The 21,852-nt window shown below is 46.7% G+C and overlaps 2 protein-coding genes across 3 annotated transcripts in view; both read right to left on the bottom strand.

Annotated features, from left to right (window-relative positions):
• The window catches only part of Sog (chordin short gastrulation), a 136,073-nt gene that overhangs the window by 103,304 nt on the left and 10,917 nt on the right, over positions 1-21,852 (bottom strand). The window contains exon 1 of one of the 2 annotated variants that reach the window (XM_076314898.1): positions 2,736-4,359. The exons of the other annotated variant lie outside the window; for it this stretch is intronic. Within the exon in view, the coding sequence (XP_076171013.1) occupies positions 2,736-2,865 (130 nt within the window). The 5' untranslated portion in view covers positions 2,866-4,359. Of the gene's footprint in view, positions 1-2,735; positions 4,360-21,852 lie in introns of those variants that run through there. 2 annotated transcript variants of the gene reach the window in all.
• LOC143148403 (uncharacterized) lies at positions 19,923-21,177 on the bottom strand. Its single transcript, XM_076314705.1, has 3 exons — positions 21,131-21,177; positions 20,754-20,985; positions 19,923-20,123 (listed from the first exon to the last, which is right to left on the bottom strand). Exons 1-3 carry the CDS (start codon positions 21,175-21,177, stop codon positions 20,004-20,006), a joined length of 399 nt encoding a protein of 132 aa, XP_076170820.1. The 3' UTR covers positions 19,923-20,003.

The raw sequence follows: 21,852 nt of genomic DNA, 5'->3' as shown, positions 1-21,852 counted from the left end.
TCCGCGTTTAAATTGATTACCAGACAGTTGAATTCGATACCTCATTCGCCTGGTAACCCGATCGTTATTAAAGGTAAGTATTACGCTACGTAATCTAGAAGCAACTGTAATTAATCCCCGGCTATGTAACCGCATTTCCTCTCGAAACATTTTTGCTTAAATTGTTCAGCGTCGTGCGAGTGTTTTGTAAGAATAAATCACGGCGTATCCGACGGGACTATTTAGACGCTGATATAATTCGTTGCACTCTCGTTGGATACAGCAGTTCGATCCGGACGGGAGGAGGACGCAACGAAATTTATAATTGCGCAATGTGCTCGGTTCGGTGAAGTAATTAAACATTTATCCCGATTACTCTCCCCGTATCTTTCGTTTGACGACGTTCTTGTTTCCAAAAACTTCAAGATCGTGTATACTGTTCGTTATTGTAGTCTCGACCACGGACTCGTGTTTATTTTTAGAATTTTTTATCGCGTTTAATTATTATTCAACGCGTCGAGATTTCTTCAAAAGTATTCCTACGAACGATTCGTAAATGTTCGAAGTTTGACGTCGAGTCGATTTTCGTAATGGATATTTCTCAAGGATCGTGATACGGAAAAATTGGTAATAAATACTCTTTTGATCAATCTACGTGCTCGGTACGACCGAAAAATATACATTTTTTCCTAACGCGAAAATTTCTACGAGACTCGAGCGGTAACTGTGGCTTCGCGGCAGAAACGCGACTACAATACACATCCATTAACTCGTTCTAACATCTGGGTCAGTACGAGGTGTTTAAGAACCGGTACGTTACTTCCTGCCTCGTCGTGACATCCACGAACAGTCATATTTTACTCTTTTGCCATCGAACGTTTCGCGGAGCGAATGTACAGCGAGTTTCGCGAATGTAAGTTTCAACGGGCGTGTGGTTCCCCGGCGACGATTTTGCCAAAAAAATTTGCAATACCGAATCTTCGACAATTAACACATTATGTACTGGGAACGTGTAAACACATGTCCTCCGTGGAGTGTCCTCCAACGACTGAAGGCATAATTCGCTTGTGCGTCATACGAGGTCGCTTATGATGCTAAAATCTTATATTTGCTGGAACACAAGTACCACTCATCTCAATTCTCTTCCGAATTTGATCGTCTTATTCCATCTCTTCGCTAGAGACGTTTATTGGCGAGGTTTTTGTAACGTTTTCTTTCGTGGGAGATTTTATTTTAACAATCGAGTATAATTATATTTAAACTGTACAGTTTAAAGTATTTAAATAAATTCAAATAGCCTCGTACGACGACGGTGGCGAGTAGGAATTATTTTCAGACAATTTTATCAAACATTTCCATTGAAAATGATTTGACCGATTAAACGAATATACTATTTTTTCCTCGAACAAGAAATTTACAGATTTCTTTATTCACCGTGAGTTTCCGCGTGAAATTTCATAATAATATATATTTTCATTTGTTTGCTCTTGAATATAATTCTTCGAAGAAAGATACAGAAATCTTTTTACAAAAATATACGAAAATAGTGTATAAAAATAAATATCAAATTAATGTTCAAGTTGGACTTTATACACCGTGTTAATACATTTTCGTTAAAAAAAAACTTTTGTATCTTTCCTCGAAGAGTTATGCGCAAAAGGAAACACCATATGCTAAATCATCGGATGGAAAAGGGTCGAAATCTTATATTTTGATTTTCGTTCCTAACTCTCTGATACTAATAACGCCTGTAAATTTCGTTTGTCACATTAATCCGAACGAGACAACCACAACAGTAAAACAACGATGGATACCATATCGACGCGTTTATGCGATATTTTGCTGGTCACGCGCGAGACTGGCGACGGTGGCGTCGGACAGTGATGCGTTAGGTTACCACCGATAGCAAAAATCGGAAAAAAATGTTCGAACGTTCCACGTTCGTCGAAAAATCACTGCTTCTTTGATGCGTTCGCTGCAACCATTCAATCGGAATTTTATATTTTTATGCAAATGAATAAATTACGTAAACCGTCCATCACGGACTACATTATATTCGCGATAGTTTTATCTAACGCAGCGCTGTTAACTACATACACATAAAATACATTAATTAGGCCAATTGAATATTTCGAAGCACAAGTTAAAGATATTGCGACCACGGTTCACATTTCACTCGTTTGGACGGACACAATATGGAAAATCATCGGTGTGACACACACGCAACGGTTGGTCTCTCGACAGAATCGGCGGCGTCGCATATACACAACGCGTAGTACAGCGAACGCGCGTTAATTGCACTGCCGTGGCACTTCGCAAAATTTTCAACGGTGCGGTCTCGCGCGAGCACCCGCGAAGAAGAAAATCGCGATGTTTACCGGTGAAAAGAGAGTAGCGCGTCCGTGTCACGCGACACCGATTCAAAGCGCAGACGATCGGGAGTTCGATTCCCGCCTTTTTCGCGCGGCACACGTTACGTAAAAGCGCCACTCGGCTCGCGGCGAAGCCCGGTATTTTCGAGCGTTCTCTAACCTTTAAAGGAAAAGAAACTGCTCGCATTCTGACGAAATCGCGACGCCGAAGCGCGACCGTGGACGCCGGCGTGCCGGTCGGCCGACGGCGCGGCTCGACATCGGCGGAGCCGGTTCGATCGTGGAAACGATCGGGGCATCGACGCGCGGAACGAAAGTAAAAGAAAGAAAAAAAGGGAAAGAAACGAGAGAAACAGCGAACACAGTGGAACAATGGCGACTTACCGGCGGCGCGATGAGGCCTCCTGGCCCAGTCGTCTTCGATCAAGGGCGCGACCCTGCGCGCACGCAGACACGAAGGGTAAGAAACGACGATAAGCAGGATCGACAACAGCAGACCGCCGTGGTAACGCATCTCGGCAGCTTTTCTCGTACTCTATCGCGGTTCGCCTTTTCGTTTTCTTCGATCTTTCTCGCGCGCACGTATTCTCTCTATTTCGCTTTCTCGTCCCTGGGCGCTCGCGCACGGTGCTTAACGCATATAGCGCGTTTTCCTTCGTCTCTCTTCCACCTTCTGTTTACTATCTCGCTCGTATTTTCTATTTCTATCTCTTTTTCTCTCTCCCTGTCGTCGGAGCCGCGGCACTGGGTCTATTAACGACCGTTCACTGCACAAAACTTTCTGCACTGTACGCCACTGTATGGTCTCACCATCACCCGTAATTCTTCTCCCGTGGCCCTAGGCGGCCGACGCGCTCGAGAGAAGAGACGATTGTTCCGAGCGGGGACGACGACGACGGCGGCGGCGGCGACGGTCGCCGCGTAGTCGACGACAACGACGACGTCGTGCACGGCGATACGTACGCGGGTCGCGAACGTGTACGATAATGATTAGAAACAATCAGCGGGGCCGGGAGAGCCCGTGCTGGCTGCAATATTTACTGCAGATAACGCCGAGGTGTATCGTGCACCGTTCGAGACACGTTGAACGAGCGCATCCGACAGCTTAATAGGCCCAAGGTACTACACGCAGGATCGTTATTCTTTTCCTTCTGTGTTCTCTCCCAGCTTCTTCGATCTGCCTATTTATCGCTCCTTCTTTCTCTCTTTCGCCGAGTGCACGGTTCGTACGGACTGGCCCGTCCCCCGCTCACTTCCTCGCCCGATGCTCGTCCGTCGCGCGTTCCGTGTTACTGCGCGCGCGTTTTATAAGGCGGTACACAACGAGCGACGAGCTTCGGAACGACCAGGGGGACACGAAAGAGCGAGAGAGCCGCGGCGTGGTTGGCGCTTTACTCCGTCCTCTTCTTTCTGTCTCCGTTTTAACCGTCGTCTTCCGCGCACCACCGCCCCGCAGTCTCTTTACCACCGAACGCGCGTGTCGTCTCTTTCTCGCGGTGAGAAACGCCGGTGTGCGTCTGACACGGCCGACGGCGTGGTTAGGTTAACCGTGAGTTCACGCGAATCGCGAAGTCCGCTGACCGATGGGACCGATCGACGGCCGGACACCGACGAGGTTAGCCCTTGTTCGCGCTCGTGCCGGCTGCTCGTATCGAACGATCATCGACGATATCGAATCTCGACGCTCGTCGAATACTCGCGTCGCGCATGCGTGGCGATTTTCCGCGCTACGACGTACGGGCGCGCACGGTCTCACCGAGCTTCGACTCCGCTCGTGATTGTACGATCAGCGGTCGTTTGGCACTAAAATCCTTTCTCACCGTTCGCCTCGCTCGTCGCCGGCCTCTTTCCGCGCAAACCAACGGGCCAGTGCGCGTCTGACACGGTCGGCGCGTGACTGCCGTGACTGACTAGCCGATCGTGAGTGACGACTGGTGGGAAGCTGTTACTCGACTCGCTCTCTACGCCCGTACCGCCACCGAATCCGATGTATCCGATCATCGGCACCGTCTCCGGACTGGCTCGCTCGAAAAAGCTTCTCCGCTTTGGCGCTTGCGCCACGGACGAATTCGCTTTTTCGCTTTACGTGCACACGCGTGAGCGGGCGCGGCGCGGGTCCCCGCTGGTGCGCGCGAGCGCGTTTGCCCTCGCGACTGTGTGCGCGCGCGCTGTTATGTACACACGAAAGAAGACGAGACAGGACCGCGTCTTTGCCCGCGGAAGCGTCGCTCTGTCTGGCGCTCGCACTCTGTGGTATCGCCGGCTCGTCTCTCTCCTCTTCTCTTATAATAGTTTTCGAGCACGTGCCGTTACCGGGTCTACCGAGTGGAAATCAACCGGTTCGATCGAGCGCAAAATCACCGGGATCGTTCCCGTTCGATTCCGCGTGAAACGCGACGCACGCGGCCCCGTGGCGCGCTCAATTTCGGCGACGATCGTTGGAGATAATCGCGGCCCGCTCGTCGTTATCTATCGAGACGAGAACGATTCTTATCGTTTCCCGTTTTCTCTTTCGTGTTCGAAATCGGTCGCTTGCACCATTGCCTGTTGTTGTTCACTGATCGGCGGGGACGTGTCGTCGCGCGGGCGAACGTACGCGATCGCGTGACATTTCGTGTCTCTCCGTGCGTGACCGATCCGTCGCGGGGACGCGTCTAAGTGCGAACCGGGGATGTTCTGCGAGCGGGGAAACGGTTTTACCGATCGACTCTCCTTCGAAATGCGCTAGGCACGGAGAGAGAGACACGTTGCGCCGATGTAGCCAACGATGACAACTGTTCGCAGGCCGGTCGAGTCCGTCGCTTTTATGGGGATAGCCGACCACGCTGCCACGGCGGGACCCGTGCTCGTATCTGCGTGTGCGCGTGTGCGTTTACGTGCTCGATGTACCGCGTTATCGTGCAAGTGCGCGTTCGCGGTCACGCTCGCGCTCGCGCGCGCCCGCTCTCGACACATACGCGCCTCCTTTATCCCTACACGCACACGACCGAATAAGTTCGCGCGCGTCTAGGCTTGCCGTGCGTCGCGACGTGCGCCAATCCGCGTAGCATAAACCCGAAAGAATGGAACCGAATGAAACAGGGGTTAACCGAGAGAACTCGTGTTCGTCCGTTGTGTGATACCTCGAGCACGGTGGGTGTCGCGAATGACTGTGCTGTCCAAGAGGTGTGCGAGACCGCGCCGCGCGTGTGGGTGCTTCCCCCACCACCGCTCACCACCACTATCGCGATTCCCACCACGGTCGCACCGGCTGCCGGCACCACCACCACCACCACCACCGCCAAGCGCGTTACCGTGCACCACTGAGCAGCGAATACACCGGTATCAGAGAGTGGCAAGCATGAAACGTAACTTCTTGTTAGCTCTTCGTCGTCTCACCCACACTTCCTCTCGTTCTCTCGATTATTATCATTATTTTATAAACCGGTGCAAACGAAATTTTCGAATTTTTACGAACATCGAACGTTGCGATACGATAACACGAGCAAAACGATATCGACAATTTTTACGTTCCATATTAACGAAAGAAAGTTTCTTAAAAAAAAAGGATTCCAATTTGTTGTCTAACATTTTATATAGTAACTAGGATTACAACTGTTCGTATATTTTGTAAGTAAGCGAATACAAATTTTAATTATTGCCCGGTGTAGCGTACGTTTTTCAGAATTTTCAGTAGAATTATTTTTCACTCGTGTGCAGACTAGTAAAGCTAGTTTTCTTTCCTTTTTCCCACCACCTGCGAAAGTTTCGCTTTTTATACGCACACACGGCAACACCGCCCCCGCCCAACCCTAAACTCCACCCTGGCATCAATGCGAGAGAAGGAATCTTGCGCGCGGAACACGACCAAGCTCTCGCGCGGTTAGAGATCGGTAGGAAGCCAACGCGAAAGGTGGCGCTCGAAGATGCGCGACTCGAATGCGTGTGTATAGTCGGTGGAAGGGGTATACTGAACTCGTAAATTAACCCTTTGCGTTGAAATCAGTCTAGCGCATCGTGAACCGTCCTGGTTAGGAGGTTTAAAATATAAACGAAGTATTTCCTTTTCTAATAATATCTGCATATAAATATTCGACTAAAATCGTATACAAAATGAAACGAACTATTCAACGAAGGAAAGAAAATATATAGAAATAATGACAAGTATATTCTGTCACTATTCTGAAACAAAATAGGTGCACATTTGCATTGAAATTTTATACAGTTCCTCTTTTTACGTGAACAAATGTGCCGAACCTCATTGTTGCAACTGCTCGACCAAGGCATCGTTCGATGTGTCAAGGTTATGTACGTCCTCGTGGTATTTAATCACATTCGAACGGCAATTGCCACTTAAACCCCGATCTTGATGTGAAACAATGTTACAAGTCATTCACTAGCATAGATGCAACAGACGAGTTAAAACCAAAAGAAAAAATTTATCGGAGGAAATTGTTCATTTTATGGACAATTTGTTGACACGTGTGATTGAGAAGTAAAATAACACATTAAAGGTTGAGTAGAAATTTTAACAAATGAATTATTTGAAGAATTAGTTAAATCATCCACAGATATCCTTATGCCGATTAAAATGCAACGAATATTTTATTCTTATTATTAAATATGTTATTATTATTAAATGTGAATCAATGTTTAATCAATTCGGATTGTTTACGTAGGTCACTTTCATAATTACCGAAGCAATCACATACACACACGTGTGTAAAAAGTTTTCAAGTATAATGTTACAAATTAACATACCATTTGACCATGTCCCAAAGAGTTCACTATGTCTCTTCCACCGACTGTACACGTGCTTGCATTGTTCCGCGTCCGCCGAGCGCAATTTACAAGACAGGCATCCGGGGATATAAAATAATCGCCGGGGAAGCTCCCGTTGCGGCCTCGAACATCGTGATTTACACAAACGGATTACACGGATTCTTTCGAGGGACGAGGAAACAGTTGTCCCGTTCGGGGGCCTCGTACGGAAACTCAGAATACCGGTATCGCGTCGATACATCCGACGACAGAGTATCGCGAACCAAAAACAAAACGTAAACAAACCGCCACCACGCTACAGAATTCAACACCAGCGCCCAGCGGCGTTTTTTGCCCACCGTGATGTAACCGAGCCGAAGCGTGGAACGCGCGCGGCTGTTTACGAAAGAAGCGCGTGCGACAAAGAGGAGAATTCCCGGATACGAGCGGCCCGGCGATAAGCGTCCATGGGAATACACACATCAATGAGCCAAGCTGGCCACCGTGAATGGAGGCGCGATCGCGGGTGGGTTTTCATTCGGCTCGTTGATTCGCGACACGCGTCGAAATGACGTAGACGTTAAATGCGTTCGACGCGCGTACGATGCAAATCCGTGGTACGCGAGTCGCATGCACGATGGCGGTCCGCGGTGTAGCGCGTAATCTATATATTCGTAGATCGATGACGCGTCACGACGACCTTCCGAATTCGCTCGAAGGGTGTCGCCCTATAAAAACACACAATTCTACGGACACCGCGGATTCTCGATTTCCCTCGCACGGATCGCTTCGAATCTAAAAGCAGAAACCGAGGGTATTCTTCAAACGAATACCGTTCTCGTTTGTTTTCTCTCTCTCTCTCTCCCTCCCCCCGTTCCCTCTTTGCACGCGGTTCGACACAGAAGATCGACCAAAGGGGACAGACGCGAAGCCCATGGGCCGAAAAAGAAAAAAGGAGAGATCTCACCGTGTCCCACGGGCTGTACTCCTCTGCCTCGAGGACTGGCAGCGGCAAACTCGTTACGAAATCGTCCCTAAGACGGGGTGACTAATTGCTAAGCGGCTTGTAAAAATTCGCAGGACAGTTTGTCGACATCGTGGCGCGGCCGTCTGATCGTCGCGCCGTTATACTTTTTGCCCGTTTGCACGGTCGACTAGAGAAGGAAGGAGGAGAAGGAGCGGACGCGAGGGAAAGCAACAGGAGAGGAACCGAGAGCGAGTGCACGGGCGGTGGGAGGTGGGGCGCGGGAAGGGATAGGGTGGTGGCAGCGTGTGCGTGTAGGCCTTAAGGTGAGAAAAGAAAAATGGCGAAGAGCGACCGAGCGCTGCGTCTGTACCGCATTCGAAGGCGAGAAGGGGACGACGCTTTCGCAGATTCCACGTGAGATACCTGCGGCATTCTTCGTTCTGCACCGGGCATTAAGCCGGATGCACATTCGTCGTGGACGACGCTCAGTGAATTCATTTCCAAGAAAAATATCTTCCGCCTCGAAACGAATTTTACGGCAGATTTTGTTCGTCGGGCCCAGGCTCCGTCGGAAACACACATACACACGCACACACGCGCACAAAAGGGATGATCTCTCTTTCTCTTTTTATTTCGCGGACACGAGACCGCCGACATGGACACCGACCAATAAAACTTCTAATCCCAAGATGACCCGCGCGTGATTCTTCCCGTGACGTTTACGCGTTTCTGACGCGTTCGTGCGCGTCGGCAATGCGCACGAAATCGCAGCTAATCGTCCCGCGCGCGCTTTACTCGCGTCCCATTGGCCGTTACGTGCTTTGAGGACGTACGAACAGCTGATTATAGAAGGCGTTTCAAAGCCGAAGAGAGGCGGTTCCTTTCGAAAAATTGTATGGAAAATATGGAATTTGTTTCGAAGTAGTCTCTGTTTATAAAAAAATAGATACCGATTTTCGATGCGGGTATACAACCATGTAATGCTCTTAGAAACAACAAATGAATATATTTAAAATACCCATTGTTTAGTGTATTACAACGAACCAAAATTTGTAGTTAAACAATTTGTGAAGAAATAAACAATGTTCGACAGCTATGAATTAGATTATTTTATTCCTCATACATAACCTTTACGGAACGTTTCGAACGAAAATAAATTGCAAAACGTCGCAAGAATGTTGCGCCGTCTCTGAAAAGCGGTCGATTTTACAAATAATTATGGAAGATGATTCACTGAGAATCGTGTCATTGTCAACGAGCTGACCTGATCATTGCAACACGTATACGCAAATCAATTTCACAATACTTCGTCTTAAGTTTAACCTATTTTTTGGTAGTCCGTGTTCGACGAAGACGCGTTCGACGAGTTTGTCCCCGAAACGATGCTCGAAATAGAGCTATAAAGATGCAACGAACGCTTTAAAGATTTACACCCACGATGCTTACGTCTTCGAACGTTCGACGATCCTTCCATATTCGATAGAGGCCATCGTAACCTTTCTGTGTTTACTATTCGATCCGATCGAGACGAATTCGTGCACTATCTGGCGGCCAGGGAATAGTCGGCACATAACCCTTGCGTCTGTTCGCGAACGTCTCGCGGGATAAAAATCGTGCACGTCGAGATTTCAATCGCTCGGTCGACCGAAGATCGAAACCACAGATACGGGGAGAAAAAGGTGGCGCGACCCGAGAGGCACAAAGGAAACACAGAAATGATTTATTTCGATTCCCTGTCGCGCTGGTTCCACTGTCGCCCGCGGTGGCGCGGGCGAGGATCATTTGCGCGGAGACCACACGCACAATGAAACAAGACGAGACTCAATTACTTCGGGGAATCATCGGGTGCCCTTTGTGGCGCTGGCTTTACGATCGAATTCTGACGCTGCATCTTGCGTTTTCGCAGGTACGGCTGACGGGCGTAGAAAAAAAAGGAGGTCGACATGGTGGAGGAGAGCAGAGAGGAGAGGAAAGAGAGAGAGAGGAGAGGGAGAACGAAGACGAGGGAAAGAGGTAAGCGAGACGACGGGCGTGAAAGGGATCATCTGACGACCATTCAGCGGTGCACGGCTATGACAAATCTAATAGATTCTTGGCGACTAGGGGGCGCTCGCAAGAGGGCCCCACAGAAGAAGAAAAAAGAAACGCTTGGAAAGAGGAGGGGATGTTTCTATTGAATGGTAGATGAGCGGATGTAACGCTTTCGTGGACCCCTTCTCGCTGTCCCTTTTAACAATGATATCCCAAGCTCGCCGCGGCGAAGGAGAACTGAGAAATAAAGTCAAGCTTCGTGTTGCTCGCCCTATAACGCAGAAACGCTCGCACAATGCTTATTGTCGTTCCGCAGGAATGCGGGGAGCTCGGTATTGTCGGCGCACGCCAAATGTATATCTCCCTTTGCCTGGCACCAACATTCACGCTGAACATACGCCATTCTTTACCGCACATCCAAGTGCCATCATTCTCTTATTGGTCCGCATATTAACGTCGATTCTCCCTGTTGCCATTCCTGCTATACGATTTCATACTTCGTAAGACGCTTATATCTTAGGTCCTCTGTTGCTGAGCTTTTACGGTTGTTCTCGAGAACTATTCAAATACGGTACATAAAATAAAAATAATAGGTACTTCAATGACGCAACAATTCTCATTTTCAGGTGACAGAATCGTTCCTATTACTACCTAAGATAGATAAATATTTATTCTCCGTTTTTAATTGCACTCGGTTGAAAATTTTAAAAATATGACTGGAATTAAGTGTAATTAAAAATATTATTGGGTTCTTCGGAAAGTCGTTTCGTTTTCCAAGATGGAGAATATATAATTTTAATAAAATGTTTATACACTCTAAAAAAATCGTGTTTCATTTTCACCGAAGAAAACGGAATGACTTTCCGAACAACCTAAAATTCAATAAATTCATATATCAGATTAAGGATCTCCTGTATATTTAAAAATAATATTTGATTTAATACAAATAAGAACGTGTTTGGATTCATCTTCACCGAAGAAATTCCATCGATCCACCGATAACGCTCTTGTGAAGATACAATGAAAAATAAAAATTGTTTACTTTAACCGAAAGTAGTAGATTAGCAGCGGGCACACCTATCTGCGCGCGGTATCGCTTTGAAGTTTCGGTCACCTGGCGCGTGTAATATGAGACTCCCTCGCTTGTACTCTATCTCGCTCGCTCACGGTGTCGTGTCCCGTACAATTCCCTCGTCGCGGCAAACACTCAATCCTGTGCTTAAACACGCATCACGTCCGCGAATTTCCGTATACGGAAATTTCGCACGATTGTTTCTTTTCTATTGGGTTATTCGGAGAGTCATTTAGTTTTCCAAAACGGAGGATATATAATTTAATAAAATATTTATATACGCTCTAAAAATATCGTGTTTCATTTTCACCAAAAAAAAAACGAAATGACTTAAACAACCTAACCTACATGACCGAACAACCTAATAGTTTAAATCGACCAAAGTGTGTAACGAATCCCAAGGTTTTAGGTATTCAAGCGCCGTTTAGATACTTACACAGTCGATCGACTACAAGAAGCGAAATTAATCTACCATTAATTCTTTCCCACTTTCACCGAAGGCTCGATGGACAAGCGGGTTGCCAGTTCGTCACGATTTTATCGGACGAACGCTCGGGACGTATAAAATGCCATTTATATTCAACGTATTTTATGTACTATGAAGCAATGACGCACGCTCCTATCGAATACTTCGGCGAGATTAGCCAAGTTACGAAAGCTGGCAATTTCCACGTTCCGTCTGTTGCACCTTTCGACGTGTTCGCGAACACGACTTTGTTACGTTGCGTATCTCGCGTCTCGTCCCCGTTCGATTTTACCGAGTATGACCGAACGTTCCGAATACGCCGTGTAAAATGATTCGAGCGAGCCAGACCAAGGATACAGTTGTACTACTGAACAAATAGAACCCGTCGAACTATCCGAAGCGACTCCAGATTATAATCGCGCAATACGAAAGTCGCGAATCGACATTTTGTGGCATGGGACGCGTGCACGCGACGATCGCAGCAAAATGTTCTGACGAAAACTATCGAGTATGCGTGGATTGTTGTCAAAGCGCACCCTTTCCATGCTGCGGGCGTTTATGGTACTAGAGTCTGTGCGTTGAACGCCAGTGGGCGTTCATGGAATACGCTCGATAAAGGTGATCGTCAGATTTCCGCACGTAATTGATCTCCAGCGTTCGATACCTCGCCATTTCGAGATCGAAGCTGAATTTTGTATCTTGTAACCGAATTAACTGTCGATCGCACGTCGTTTAAAATTTGAGTGTCCCCTCCAAGGTTGATCCTCTTCGTGGAAAAAACATTATGGATAAAATCGTTTTACCGGCCGTAAATATTTATCTGAATCGGGGCCAACAGCAACAAGCTTCTGCGTATGCTGTTGCAAATTGCAGATCGGACGGCAGAGATATGGCAAATTGATCGAGTCGTTGCTACGGGCTATAATAAACAGTTTACTTGGCAATATTTGCCCGTCGATTAGAGCCCGGGACGTGTCGAACTTTATCGCGTTAGAATATTGGAACGGTTGAATGAAAATTAAAAGTCGACCTTGAAACAACCTTCTAGGAATAAAAGTAAAAGTGTGATTTTACTTTCGAATTTTATTCGGAAAATGAAAAATATTTCCCGCGTATATTTGTCTCGTAAAGTCGGCAGTTTAAGCGTTACTTCGAGCGTCGCGTGCTTGTATCTCGTTTAAAAAATTATACAAATATTTTACTTTCATTTCTGCCGGTTTCCGTTTCGCATCGCATTATTTGCATTACATAACGCGGTGAGCATAATTTATTTATCCCCGACGAGTAAGAAACCGAATCGACGAAATCGATAAAAGTAACTTAATTTCGTTTTATCGTTAATTTCCAAAACTTTTCGTAGACACCCAAAGAGGGGGCAAATTTTTTGCACGTAAAATGTATTACATTTATTGCAATTATTGGGTTGTATAAACATTTATACACTCTAAAAAAATCGTGTTTCAAAAAAACGAAACGACTTTCCGAACGACCCAATAATTGCGATAAATGTAATACATTTTGCATGCAAAAAATTTGCCCTCTGTTTGTGTCTGCGAAAAATGTTCGAAATTATCGATAAAATGGACGTTATCCGAAACGTATTGCGCAACTATCGCGATTCGAAATTAACGGTTAACGCGTCAAACGAAATGATGATAAAAGCTGCAAGCAGGCGCGCCATGCGGAAATCTTGATTGCAGAGTCCGGTTTAATTGCGAGCTTAAAATATGACTCTAGAAGCTTATAGAACAAGATCGATATATCCTTGGCCGATGTCGGGGTGACCTTTGGTTTAAATTAACGCTGCGGGTTCCGCCTCGTCGTTTGCATTCAAAAACACACGCTCGCGCGCGACGCGATCGCATTATTTCGCTATCCCGATCGTTTACAGGACAGAGACAGTTCGCACCGAGCGCTTTATGCGCGTCACTTTAAAAAACGGCCAAATTGAGGTTAGGTTCGTTGGCTCGTGTCGCGCAACAATTGCACGGGTCAACGCGGTTCAACGAATTGCTTAAAATATGTATCAGAATGTGGAAAATGTATCGTAAAATTATACTGTGCGGAAAAATGGGACAAAATTAAGGAAGATATCACTAATGTTCTAATATTATTATTAACAAACCGGATAAAAGTATCGACGCGATTCCTTTTTTCCATAATCTTGACAAATGCGCTAATGACTCGACACACGTTTTCACATCGATCGAGAAAACGTCAAGATTATATTATTATTAATCTTTCTATGTATTATTCCTGTGCATTGTTACATATATTCACGAATTCGATGCGTTCGGTGGAAATGCAGTCGAATTGAACGCTCGGTGCGCACTATTTTCGGTCCGCGTATTTAAAACGAATACGTTGGTGTGAACCAACGAACCGCTCTCGTAGCGCTCGCGAGTCGCAGATCGTGGCGTTGATCTCGCGAAACGTCGCCGATCGCGGGCGATCGTTCTGCGCAGACGCGAGTGCCGCGTGCGCGTGACGCGACGCGCAGACGCTTCGCGAAAAGGGGAAGCGCCCCGTACTTTCACTTTTCTGACGCTTAAAAATCATAACATTTCAATGTCTCACTCGCGGCGTTCATTCACTACTCCCAGAACGCCGCGAGACAGAGTAAGCGAAGAACTATCCTCGGTAAATATTCGCGTCGCGTCCGATTCATTTCGATGCGATCTGCGAGCCTCGTAGTTGCACCGGGTGTTCCCAAAGTCCCGTGCGCAATTTGAATTATCGGCTACTTCGCCGTCAAGTAATCGATCCAAATAAAAAAAAAATACCCTATCCTCCACTTTTCGTTTTATTCTCTATTACTTTGATCAAAAATTGAATCGATTTATTTACTAACCTCTTCGTAATGTAGAAAATAGAATATCTATTCCCTAATAGAAAACATTGAAAATCGTTTTTCGAGTAAGTAAAAAAACTTCGTTCACGGTGTGGAATCTCACGCGAAAGTTTAACGAAAATAAATCAACGTTTCGAAGATACGAGTACTAAATCAACCGAACAACCTTACTTGGAACGCGTCGAGTCGCGAACGCACCGGGCACAAAAGAGCGGGCCAGTGGGGTAGAGGGGGAGTTCCTCTCTCGAGTGATTAATTTCGTCGGCCAATTAAGAAATCTTACGGGGCAGGGGGCGCGCGTGCCGCGGTGAAAAGGCCCGTGGTCGTGAAAGCGGGACGATAAAACGAAAACCACCCCGGGGACTTAATTTCGTCGAGAACGGGTCCGTTTGAATGGTTCCAGAAACGAGCTAGCTCGGTCTACCCTGTGTATTCGTGGCCCAGTGTCTAGTCGCACAAAAGAGCGAATCTCTTTTCGGGGTCTCCCACTACGGGGCCGGGACGAAAACCGTTTCCGCGGCACCATTAATCTCCGAGACAATGGCCGGGTTCCACGAAAAACTGAAACGGGGCCCGTACCGTACGGATGAAGTTATACCGGTAGTTTCACCTGGCCGTACCCCGCGCCGCGGATAATCCCGCGGCCGAGCGCGGAAGCACGTTCTCAATCGCGCCGGATGGCACGGTCGGGGTTTACCCCGAGTTCACCCACGGACTTGATCGACCGTTTTTCTCACGACAAAGGCGACCATCGACCTATCCCGCGGGAAAACCTCCAATAAACCTTTGCGCGTACGGGCCGCTCGAAGTAGGGGTGAACCCACTCGTTTGTGATTTAAGGGATCCGTTGAGACGGAGGTTCAAAAATTGAACGATATTCGAGATTTACACCGGGCCGTTCAAAAGCATTTTTGAATTTTAAATTAGTATCTCGAACTACGTGTATGTTAAACAAGAGTCTAGGAAAGATCGATTTCGTTCACACGCGACCCGAGGGAACCCCCTCGAGTGGATCTCGAGGCGTAGCGCCCCCTACCTACCACCGGACGGGGCACAGGTACGCGCGATTTTACAACACGAGGTGCGAATAATGCCCGGAGGCCGACAGGGGAGACCTCGTAGCCCGAATCGGTTTACGACCTTCCGGCGCCTTGCTCGACACACCTGCCCCCGCACCTTCCCCCTCGGTGGCGCGGTACCAGCTCCCGCCGAACGATTCTTGAAAACGCTTTCCGCTGACACGCTCGTTCATTCAGCTGAACGCTGCACTCGGCGAACGTCGACACCGCGCTCCACGGAATGCGGGGATTTTCATGACGCAAGATACCCCGACGCTCGATGCGCCACCGGGTGGCTGTCGGGAGAATTTCCACGCGTTTTACGGAAACGATCGGAATTGAACATTTTTTCATCGTTGTGGTGAAACAACGACTCTTTTTCTCTCGTGAGAACGAAATCTGTAACAATGTACATTGCGCATTAATGGAAATAAACGTTTGTTTATTCCTTGCGATAATATTACCAACAGACTCGCGAGGTTCTCCCGATGAAAATGAATCCAAACACGACTGGGTTCGGACTACTTTTAATTGTACGTTAGTTGAAGCATTTGTAAAGAACATTTAATTATAAGAAGTTAGAAGTAGTTCAAATGTGGCAGTGTTTGTACTTATACTTATCGGTTTGTACTATACTGATCCGTTGATAATGGTCTCGTGAAGATACAGTGACGAAAAGAAAGATTTTAGAACGCAAGAATAAATGTAAACAAATAGGAGGAGGCAATTGCAAAAATTATGGGAATTATCGGTTACATTTGTATTATTGTTATATTCACGTATCTTCTTTTCTTGAGCATTAAAGTCTCTGGTTTTCCAAACTTTAAAGTTCAATTTACCGAAAATAAATATTTTTGGACATTAATCATGAAATATTTACGAACTATAGATCAGTGTCGTGTATGCACCGCACATCACTCGGAATACATACTATGTTCCATATTTAGTGCACTTTATTATCGCGTAGTTAAAATCTGACACCACGTCGTACAAAATGGCCACAGACGTGGCGTGGTTTGCGACAGTTGCAATCTCTTTGGAACGTGTCTATGTAAATCAAGCCGCTACTCCGTGAAGTACTTTTTCCACCGACAGAATGTAACGATGTTGCACACTCAATGACGCGGCACGCTGTTTGCACAACGTGCAACTCTCGTTTAATAACATTGCAAAGGGGGGTAAAAAAGAGAAGCTGTAGCGTGCATCAAACGCGTCGAGTCTGGCATTCCGCTAGTCGCGCCACCTGAATGATGTATCGATGGTAGCCGGGTATACATAGGGAAATACAAACGAGGAGCTTCGAGGGACGGTGATCAAACACAGTCGGTACCATGTTTCTGTTTCGATCGAGCGGCTGCGTCCGTTTCCCTGCAATAAGTTCGCCGGCGCCTTGGATGGACGCCAGTTGCGCAAAATTCTGAAATCGGACCCGGTTCGAGGAAAAAGGGTTCAACCATCGGGATTTAAGCAAACAGGAAGCAACGACAGCGCCGATTGTTTACGCAACGTGACGTAATTAGGAAATGATAAACGTCCGACACTGCTACAATCGGTCCGGTAATTACTATTGTTGCTATACGTCTTTGATACAAATATTAAATCCTCCCGTAATTCCGAGAGATTCGAATCGGTTCAAAAGTTACTCGTATTTCTTCTCAAACCATCGTCAAATATCATCGAACATCGCTCGATGAATCAATTCGGATCCAGCGACACCGAACGTGACGCCACCTTTACGAAAACTAACCCGTAACCGTTACTTATCGTCACGTGACATTCATCGAAGCAACACTTAACCTCTATCCACGGTTCGATCTAAGTATCGTAAAGGAAATCTCGAGTCGTGTCTAGGACTACGATTAACGATTTAAAAATGTATTACCGACAACGATGTAAATAATATTTTCTACGATAGAATTCTTTTACCTTCGGATACGCGCGTATCTGGTCGGTTAATTTGCCGAGCGACATCTACGACGTTGTCCGACAATAGAACAACCGACATGGGAGCTTGGAACGCTCGAATCCGATTAAATATGTCTCCCGCGTAAAGCCAACCGACCATTAACCCTGTCGATCTCATTTCACGCGCTGTCACGAACCTTATCGTGAACGACGATAGAACAACAAATGCGTCGAACAAGGAGTAGGCCGCTCGTTTACATTCGATCAGCCGCGCGTACTATGTATCCGACGGGCCACAACGATCGCCCGTTCCGCGCACGAGATAACGATTATTATTGCTCGTCGTCGATCTATTCGTGGCCTCACGAGCCGTTAATTAAACCGGATCGAGGGCGACGCCGTGTACGCCGCGTTTCACGGATTTCTCCGCGACGCTCGCCGCGCTCGATTCGCGTCGTTTCCGAGGACTTTACGATAAATCCCGTCTCGGGACGTTTTCAGATGTCCGTGAGAAAAAAGAAAAAAATAATCCGTGTTTTCCCGTCTGCAAAAGATCGACACGTTTTTCTCGATACAGCGTTCCACGGTCGAATGTCCGAAGATATATGTAGGTAAAAAGAGATACAACGCAGGACGTATTCGCGCGACACGTTAATACGAAACTACACGAGGGTCAAACTCGAGAGTGTTTCTGTTCATTCGTTACCGGACTGTCACTCGTGTACGGTTGCACGGTATTTTTAATCCCATTTATCTCGAAAACAAACGGCCGGTTACCCCCAAAAGAGAAGTTTTTTCCAAAATAGCTCGTCGAGACCTACAATTCGAGATATAATTCGAGACAAAAGCGTCTCCCGATGCTTTTCTCGCGTTCTGTTGGCTCTCGTGATTTTAGGTTAGGTTAATAACTTCGCCTTCGCATGGTAACTCTATATTTATCCTTACTTACATCGCACTTTATTCCTTCGATTCGTATCGTACACAACTCTGGCGCAATATAGTTGTGTACATATTATTATTATTATTATTAGTAGTATTATTATTATTATTATATTCCCCCTACGCTCGATGCTGTTAGACTACATTCGACGTACTCCCGTCTTCGTGGCTTATTTACTTCGCGCGAACGCGCTATATCTCCCGACTACGCAACGACCAATAATCATTGATACACGAACGCGATTTCGTTTTCCACATGCGTTCCAACGCGCGTTTAATCGATGCGGAGAATATACAGACCGAACGGGGAAAAATTCGCAACGCCCGATAGCGTTGTTTTATTTACGACGTCGGGACAAATTCATTACGATAAGCAACGGGATAAAAAAACAGTCGGCAACTCGCGGCCGGCAATGAGGTCAATTAATTACGGCGCCACGGAGGAAAAATTCAAATGAACACAGACCTGACGGTGGTGTGCCTTTTTTTTCCTCTTCCGCGTTAAACACCAGTTTCTGTCGTCGCCGTGTTAAATAATGACCAGCACGGTCGCGAGAACTCGAGTAGCTCGAATTGCCTGCAGCCGATATCGACTTCCTGACCGCTCGACAAATTTTCACGCATGTTGGAAGGTTATGTACGCGTCTCGGGTGACGGTCCACCTCGGAAACGATTTCTCATTGCGTCGATACCGCGTCACGTCCACGAGGAAGCAATAACGCGAAAATCAACGCAATTCGGCACACTGCGATTGTATCGTCATCACGTTGAACCGTTAATTAACGCTCGGCTTGGACGCGCGTTCCTCGCCGCTGCTACGCGAGTCAATTACGAGTTTCGGTACGCGTAACGCAGCCACTTCGTTTCGCAACGAATAACGTTTCGTTGAAAATCGACAGCTAATAACGGTCGATTTACGTCGCGACGAGAATAACCAAGGCCGACACGGCGCCGAAAGCTCGAACTTGCAACCATAACCTCGTTTTAGGTACGCGAGAAATTTTTGGCGCACCTAGCGGACATTACCATACGAAAGTATATCGGTTTCACAGGGGGCGCCGCTGTGGAATCTGTGCAATGCGGCCGGACGTCTCGGATTTGACATATCCGCCCCGTATTAATAATTTTCCCGGTTAATGTACCGGATTTTCAACGTTCGGCGGTTAGACACGCTCAGCTGACCCGAATACATATTATTTGCGATGATCAGTCGCCGTGTTTACGTAAAAACGTACACCGTGGAAATGCATCTTTAAAGAGCATCGAAATGAAAACCTGTTTCCATTTTCAGTATTCATTGTCTTGCGCGTAAACCTATCGTTTATTCGTTTTATCCTCTTCTCGGACGTGTGCATTCATACATACATATGTTAGCATAAAATCGTTACCTCGATAATGTATATGCACTTTCTGATTTCTGCAGTGAGAGTAGGTTAATAATACTTTTGACCGGTAAATTTATGTAGCCACTATTTACATTTTTTAAATAGTACAAGAGATAATAACACGAAAGATAAACGGAATGGCTTCTGGCCTGGTTAGGTTTGGGTTAAATATACCTCAAACTCACTTAAAAAAAAAAAAAACTTTTTATGAAATTACATGTTCGTTGCAACGCTTTTACTAATGCGACCCAGTTCGTGCGCGATTTGTGTTTATTCGTTCGATAAACATTTTGCAACAAAAAATTTGTTTTCCAACTGTACACGCTTTGGCGCCCAGAAGCGTCTCGATAGTCACATCCTAAAATAGAAAAACAGAAACTTTCACACACTACCACTATTCGATTTCGTATTTGGTACGTATCGTTTCGGAGAAGGGGGAAGGGAGGGGAGGGGAACGAGATTCGTTTCAATTCGCATAGTCCTGCGATCGGAGTTTTGCAAATCTGGTCACATCAAATCTGTGTCATGTCGTGTGAACACATTATAATAATAATATACTATAAATACACTGCAACGAGAAAGAGAGAGGGAGAGGGAAGAAAGAGAGAGGGGAGACAATGAGCGAGCGACAGAGAACGCATGCAGGCGCCGGCGCCGCCGGACGGGCACATTACACGCGCCAAGGAAGTATTATCCGTCCCACGTAAGTATTCAACGTGTACGCGTTACCCTCCCTCTTTTTCCTCGATGTTTTCCACACCGTCGCTTCGTCTCTCTCCATCCGCCTACGTTTTCTATTCTCTCGCCTCGTTCGATTCACTCGACACCTTCCCGATTCGCTTCGTCCTTGTCTTTCCCGTCTCGTCGCTTTTTTTTCATCTCCCCTCTCCCCGTTTCCAGACATCGCCGCTCGTGTCCCTCTCGCGGCTGTCGCCCCGTACCACTCTTCGTCGCACATTCGCTCGCTTCGGGGCGACTTTATTCTCACCGTGTTCCTCCGCGCGAAACTGACCGGATCATGGGCGCCGTCCGTTGTAACTGGCTCGGTTGAACGACCAACCGGCTCGATCTCATCTTTCCGTTCCTCCGCCCTTCTTATTTGTCCCGCGACCAGGCTAGGGCGACGCTCGTTAGACGTGAAATCGATCTTAATTTCTCGAACGAACGGCCGCGCGAAATCGAGCCTGGCGTCCGTTCGCTCGCTCGCTCGCGGTATCCGGCTGTCAGTGTCCGCCGCGTTCGATTTAGAGGTTCAGCGGTGAGGTTGGTTTTTTAGGGGGCGCTGCGACGGGTTTTAGAAAGCAGACGCGATATTTATGACAACCCAAGTCCCTTTCTTTTCTTTGTACCCTCTCTCATACGTACAAAACGTATTCCGTTACGTGTAAATCATCAACGAGTAGGGTTACCATCCCTGGATCGCAAGAAAAGAGTACACTAAACTCTCTTCGATGTTTTTATGTCAAAAGTAGGATCAATCGTATGGAGAATATTACTACATAAAAGTATATAATTGAAAATATAACAATATGTGTTTCTTCACAGATTACCTATATATTTATCAAAATTACTCCTTTGACGCAATCCGTAATATATATATTATACAGAAAATAATAAACTAAAGTGGGTTAGATAATATGATTTTTGTATCGTCGTTTCAAAAAAAGAACAGTTGGTAACGCCTATCGACGGCAAGGAGATAAAGCAACGTTCGTTAAAATTTTACCTCGATAAACCAGTTCCACGGAATCTTTTTCTGGCGATCGAAAAATCGTTCTTTGTTTTCTCTTTTTTTCACGGAAACGATGACGCATGGCTCGCGTTGGCGGATTCGACACGATGGGACGCGCGATTCTCGAGCTCGAGGGCGGCTAGACTCGACGGGCGACTGGGTCGTGATACATCGTTCCTTGTAGAGAAGCGTGAAAAATCTCAAAGACGCGATTCGGTATGAAATATTCGACATTTTTCGGGAAGATTTGTGTAGGTTAGGGTACGTTGCGGCAGGTTTCCGAGCAACGAGAGGGTAAAAAGGAGGAATGCAACGGTATTGTACTCGTAAGATATCACACACACTTCAATCTCCG

The sequence above is a fragment of the Ptiloglossa arizonensis genome, chromosome 6 (genome assembly GCF_051014685.1).
Source record: "Ptiloglossa arizonensis isolate GNS036 chromosome 6, iyPtiAriz1_principal, whole genome shotgun sequence".
In the NCBI taxonomy this organism is placed as follows: domain Eukaryota; kingdom Metazoa; phylum Arthropoda; class Insecta; order Hymenoptera; family Colletidae; genus Ptiloglossa; species Ptiloglossa arizonensis.
This window is presented reverse-complemented; position numbering and strand designations above follow the sequence as displayed.

Bases quoted from the DNA above. Each gene is read 5' to 3' on its own strand.
- LOC143148403 (XM_076314705.1), bottom strand. From the start codon at position 21,177: ATGGTAACCCTACTCGTTGATGATTTACACGTAACGGAATACGTTTT. The intron at 20,986-21,130 runs GTACGTATGAGA...GGACACTGACAG, and splicing joins CACGTAACGGAATACGTTTT to CCGGATACCGCGAGCGAGCG. The intron at 20,124-20,753 runs GTGAGAATAAAG...TTTCTATTTTAG, and splicing joins GTTTCGCGCGGAGGAACACG to GATGTGACTATCGAGACGCT.